The 5,052-nt window shown below is 41.1% G+C and overlaps 1 protein-coding gene across 1 annotated transcript in view; it reads left to right on the top strand.

The window, feature by feature from the left end:
• The first annotated feature begins 2,188 nt into the window (after nucleotides 1-2,188).
• LOC126383943 (glutamate receptor ionotropic, kainate 5-like) overlaps nucleotides 2,189-5,052 on the top strand; it is a 169,337-nt gene continuing 166,473 nt past the window's right edge. Inside the window, exon 1 of the mRNA XM_050034709.1 lies at nucleotides 2,189-2,317. Within this exon, the coding sequence (XP_049890666.1) occupies nucleotides 2,209-2,317 (109 nt within the window). The 5' untranslated portion in view covers nucleotides 2,189-2,208. The remainder of the gene's footprint in view (nucleotides 2,318-5,052) is intronic.

The following is a 5,052-nucleotide window of genomic DNA, read 5'->3' as shown; positions in this document are numbered from 1 at the left end:
GTCAAAATGCGAGAATGCGCTGCACAAAGTGAAAGCGGAGATTTACGGTCGGACTCGGTCCGTCACTCAATTATGTCCGTCGGGGAGCTAGATATTTTAAATGGTTCTGCTCGCAAAAACGGAATTAAAATAAAACAAAATAAAATAAAATAATATCCTGCGCCCAATAATTCGGTACAGGGTCGTGCCGAACCGAAAGTCGCGTACCGAACGGTTCGACACAAATACATGTATCGTTATGGCCCTAGTATCTACAGCTTGATACACAGTCAGATTCCACCACTTTATCTTCATTAAGGAAATGTAAGTCTGATAAATGATGAATAAACGGACAACACTGAATAAAACTTTCTTATTAACTTTATGGTTAACTTATTTACACTTTCCTCGCTCTGACTCAGGCTCTTCTTTTAAAGATAAACGTGCACCGTCTGCTACACATGCATTAATATCTCTACATCCACTAGATTAAAATGGAGGCACTGTCTTTTATTTACCTGTTGCCATGGTGAATCGTGGAGTCGGAGCTCCATTGATGATGGCTTTTTATTGTCGGCTTAACTCTGAAGTGAACATACTCAGAGTTGACTGAACTAACTCAAATCAGCTGTTCTGGAACCGTTAACTCAGAGTTTCCCATCTCAGGGTAAATCAACTCAGAGTTCAGGGTTAGACTCAGTTTGTTGAACTTCCTACCTGGAATACCCCTCTGGTCAGCAGTGGGACATTCTGGTTACTTTATGTTGTAGTGGGATGGTATAAGAATTTATTGCAAATTGCGGTAAAAACAGAGTGAATTTCCATTACCAGGATAACTGTGAATACCTGGGAAACCAACAATAAAAGAGACTTTGCAAAAACAGGCTTCACAGGCACCGACCTATGGAATGACATGATGCCAATTGAAATTAAGCCCTGCCCTTTGTTTGGTTTCCACTAAAAAGGATGTTCTCTAAAAAAGATATGTGTCCCACCTGTGTTGAATTAAAATGTTTGTTTCTCAATAAAATGAAAGATAAAGTGATTCCACTTTGTTTAGTGGCATTTTAAAAGATTTAAAGGGCTATTTTAGGTTTTTTGAAGTGGGTTGTATGAGGCACCTATCCATAGTCAGTGTGTTACCCACAGTAGATGTCAGTCGACACACTTCCTGTTTTGAGAGGCAGATGGTAGAATGGTCATGGAAGCTAAGCAATTTACTGCTTTGTATGGGGAGAGCAGCAAAACATATTTTAGCTACCTAAAAAAATCAATATCACTCAAAGTGATCTATATTTAGAATGTTTTACTGCTTTACCTTGCCATCAGACAGCCCTTTCTGTTGGCACTACATTTTCTCAACTGGAAAACTTCTGTATGCCCATGCATATCTCCCTTTTGGCCTGCTTAGTCTCCTATTGCGGTAACTCTGGTGCACAAAGGTACTCTTTTGTTTCCACAGTGAATGGCATGTGATTGCTGCTGTCAAAATTCTACGGTTGAGAAAATGTAGTGCCAAATGAAAGAGCTGTCATGCAAATGGACATACTATAGGTAACAGACTAACTATGGAAGCCCTTTTTGGTCAGGATAATCATGACATGAAATGGTTATAGGGTGAAACATCCATTCAGTCCTGCTTTCTGTCTCACCACCACTGTGTTTTAATAAATCCTGATTTAGTTGTTCACAATTACATATGTATTTTCTCTAAGAGATTCAAAGATTGATTCGTCTCATATTTCTCAGTATGTGCAGCGAGTCACAGGAGTGGCATTCTCTGCTTAGCAACTTAAACTGGAGTCACTGAGGGGATGATATCTTTGGCCAGTGTTGCTATGAAGTTTATCACTACTTCCACATATTTTTAGATTTATGTATAAAACAGCGATCTGATTGCAGTTTATAAATTCTACCTGTTGACTAGGTAACAGTAACCCCTGCTGGGCAGCACTGAGGTGTTCAGCTCGTTCACTTGTTGCAAAGGGTGTGTTTATAGATTGTCAGCAGTGTGATTTGAATGTGTGAATGATTTTTACAAGCTGAACTGGTCAGTAGCCATGAGAAACATTTGTACCAACTGTTAAATTGAGTCGAAACTCGATATGTGACGTGTGGGAGATTATGATATACAGTGTATGTTATAGCTGTAGTGGTAATTAATCCTCCTGTCCTGCAGGTGGCGGTACAGGCAGCCAGCAGACCATTCTCCATGAGGAGCAGTGGAAGATGCCGGCTCTGCCAGCACTGCTGCTGTCGATTTACATCACTGTCCTTCTGCTGACCATGGCACCGCTCTCCTTCAGCCAGGCCAACACACTCTCTGCCGTCCGAATGGGTGAGTACCGTTACCATGACATAGGGTTAAATCTGTCTGTCTCTCTAGGGTAAAAACTGCTGCTGTAAAAACTAAAAGTTGGTACCATAGTTTAAACTCCAAGGTACTGCTTTGCGCAAAGGGATATTTAGTCTTACTTAAATTACAAGGCAGATCATGCTTAAAAATAAGGAAATAAAGCAAGGTGAGGTTTGGTTCCTGAAAAGAGTGTGCAGGAGGCATGAGGCAAAAACATGCTGTGGATATTGTAGTATTTTGCTCACGAAGCTAGTCATAATTTGGTGATCCACAATCAAGTCTCTTGCCGTTCCTTGAATTTGTCTGATCATTTTAGCAAAGGCCCTTTCTGACAGAAATTCATAAATCTTGTCCTTTCTACATTTTGACATTTTCATTATCTTTGTGTAAATTACCCTTCCTCTCCTCTTCACCCTTGGATGTGTGTATTCTTTTGCTTTTGGGCCAATGATATTAACATCATCAACATGCGCACTTGATTGCTGCAAATTCTCCGGACAATGACCTGCTCTGTTCACAACTGGGCTTAATCTCACTTGCCACTTGGGAGCTGGTTGGGTAAGGTCCATTTAATATTCGGTGGAACAGATTTGGACGTTTGCGTTCTCACGTACAGTCTCTCTTGGTAATGTCTAGATAAGTTCAGGTTTGCAAGATTGCATTTTTCCACAGCATGTGGATCCTGTGACCCTCTGTTTCGGAAGCTTATGTGCAAACCACCAAGCCACCCGAGTTACATGCCAGCGTTGGTCAACTGATCAGTACACCACTGCTCCACAATTCTTGGATGGACTGCCATTAACTTTGCCAATCCCCTGACTTTTCATCTAACTACATCTGTGTGCAGTTAATACTTGTTATGTAACATTTATAACATGCTATATGATATAATTTTGCGCTTTAACAAAAACAGTGTCCCTTCATATTTTTGGGAATCTGTCCACAAGAACGGAAATTGATTCCATGGTGTCATTTCTTGGCTCCCTGCACATCGTTGCGCCTCATAAGTAGTCAGGTTTCCATCCATGTGGTGCAAATTTTAACCAGTTTTTTTATTTGTTTTGAAATTTAGCAAAAGAAAATGCAAATTTATGGTGTATTTCATGCTAAGCAGTAAGTGGCACTATTCTCGTCTGGAGAAAAGAAGAAAACAAGATGACTTACCTAAAAGAGCTCCAGTCAAACTTCAAACAAAGGTAAACAATGGGTGTGTAATAACAGAGCACATTGGACAACAGAAACAGGGAGTTCGGAACAACTAAAATAACAGCTCTATGCTCTTTAAAGGGTTCTAGTAACAGCCCTTTGTGCAGATATAAGCAGATTTTTTTTTTTTGGCGAAGACTTGCCAAGGACGGCAAGTTTGTTGGTTCTTGACTTGGGACTTGATCAGGACTTCATAGTTAACCTGAAACGTACTTGTGACTCATCAAACAGAGCTCCTCTTACAACAAAGCTCCTGGTAGAAAGTGTCATCATTTACTCAGAATCCTATTCTCTGTAGTAATCCTCCTCTCCCTCTCTCTACTGTTTGAACGTGTTCACATATAAAATCACACAGTCTTCCTCTGCACCACCTCTATTTTTGAACGCTCCTGCCTCACTTGTTACTCCTCCGTTTTGTTGTGTTTGTATCACTCTCCTCTTGTGTTTCCTTGTCGTTTTGTTTCCCCTCTCACCACCCACAGCTGTCTCTGTTTGCCATCTTGATTCTTCTCACACTATCTCTTTGCTTTGTTTGTCTTTTTTTACGAGCCCCTTGAGGCTTCCCTTTGTCTCTGCCGCTCGCTTGCTCACTCTGCGTCTCCATTTCTTCTTCTTCCCTCCTCATTTTGTTTCTATCCCAGGTTGGATCATTTGTAAGTGCAAATAAACCCGGCAGAAACTGGATCAGGGAGGGTCTCCGTGACTTCCCTTCATGATTAATTGTGAGGCCTGAGCGCTGCGCTGCTATCAGCACCTCTTACTTATGTCCTCATCACGGCCCGCGGAGGAAGATTAACTCCAATAAAAGCAGAGACTTAACGCTGGAAGTAAAAGTTCAGCTCTCTCCTCGCAGCAGATAAGGGTTTTATTCCCGTTCATCTCTCAGCCCCGATGGCCTCCAGTTCAAATCCCTGGTGCTGTTATCACTCGGCGCTTCGGCAGAACTGGTAGGCAATTACATACAAATTACCATGGCAACCGGGTCGCCTGGTGATGTGTAATGGCTCACCTTTCACTCTTCCATTAATACCAGCTGACTGCACCACACACACTTACATTTGACATGTGCGTACACACAGGGTGAAGCAAACACTCTTTTCATGTCTGATGAGTGGAGTTGCAGTGAAAATTACAGACATCACACTTTCCACTGCAATAAATGATTTTATGGAGCAAAAAAGACAGAATACAGAGGCAGGACTCCAGTCTCACAAGTTACATTTAAAGGGAAAAATACTTTAAAAAAAACAAAAAAAACATTTCACACTCAATTTAAAGGGAAATTTCGGTTTATTTCAACCTGTCTCCTATCATCCTAATTTAAAGGGAAATTTCGGTTTATTTCAACCTGTCTCCTATCATCCTAAATTTGTTTCAAGTGACTGGTGACATAAAAATAATAGTTAGCATGTTAGCCGTTAGCCTAGATACAGCCGGGGCACATAGTAGCGTCAGACCTGTTAAAATGTAAGTGAACGGGCAACCTTCAAGTGCAAAGTTAGTCCACTAAA

The sequence above is a fragment of the Epinephelus moara genome, chromosome 22 (assembly GCF_006386435.1).
Source record: "Epinephelus moara isolate mb chromosome 22, YSFRI_EMoa_1.0, whole genome shotgun sequence".
In the NCBI taxonomy this organism is placed as follows: Eukaryota; Metazoa; Chordata; class Actinopteri; order Perciformes; family Serranidae; genus Epinephelus; species Epinephelus moara.
This window is presented reverse-complemented; position numbering and strand designations above follow the sequence as displayed.